Source organism: Trypanosoma equiperdum, assembly GCF_001457755.1.
Source record: "Trypanosoma equiperdum strain OVI genome assembly, contig: ctg_1915, whole genome shotgun sequence".
NCBI classification, from domain to species: Eukaryota; Euglenozoa; class Kinetoplastea; order Trypanosomatida; family Trypanosomatidae; genus Trypanosoma; species Trypanosoma equiperdum.
This window is the reverse complement of record NW_027123966.1, coordinates 7,666-8,309: the sequence shown is the minus strand read 5'-3', so window position 1 is coordinate 8,309 and position 644 is coordinate 7,666. Positions and strand designations below refer to the sequence as shown.

At 39.3% G+C, this 644-nt stretch overlaps 1 protein-coding gene across 1 annotated transcript; it reads left to right on the top strand.

The window, feature by feature from the left end:
• Positions 1–284: 284 nt before the first annotated feature.
• On the top strand, positions 285–605 carry TEOVI_000697200 (uncharacterized protein; the record flags this gene model as incomplete). Its single annotated transcript, XM_067223632.1, has 1 exon — positions 285–605. One exon carries the CDS (start codon positions 285–287, stop codon positions 603–605), a length of 321 nt encoding a protein of 106 aa, XP_067079733.1.
• Positions 606–644: the final 39 nt, after the last annotated feature.

Genomic DNA, 644 nt, shown 5'->3' with positions numbered 1-644 from the left:
TATATATATATATATATTAATGTTTACATTAAAATATTAGCCTTCGGTGGATTCATCATCCCCTAACTTTCCCCGTTTATGTTTTATTGGTTTACACTTTTCTTTATTTTTCTCATTAAAAAAAATTATTATGAAGAAAAAGATAGGAAAATATTTGGTAACCAGCGAAAATAACAGGGAGGTGAAGTTTTCAGTTTCATTACCTTCACAGTGCCATTATTATTATTATCATTATCATTGTTTTTTTCTTTGTTATTTTCTGATAATACAACAACACAAACGAAATGGTGCGCGCCCCTCCGCATGTGTACTCCGCACTCGTGAAGAATCTGACTTCGAAAGAGGTAAAGGTTAAAGCCTTTTATGCCGTTCCTGATGCGGCTGATGAGGAGGTGAACCTTACAATAAAACCTGGAGAAACTGCTAAACTGGAGCAAAAAATTGTACAAGCAACCACCTTTTCGATGACGGCACACATCCGACGCGTGGAGGCTGATGGTTCCTTCCTTGAGACGCCATTCACAGGTGTGTTGAGCCCTGTGCAGGAGTACAAATTGGAGATTCACGAAGCTGACGGCGCTTGCCATTTGAAGGGAAGTTTGTAATTGCTTGACAGGACTTGGCACCGGAACGTTGCGTCATTT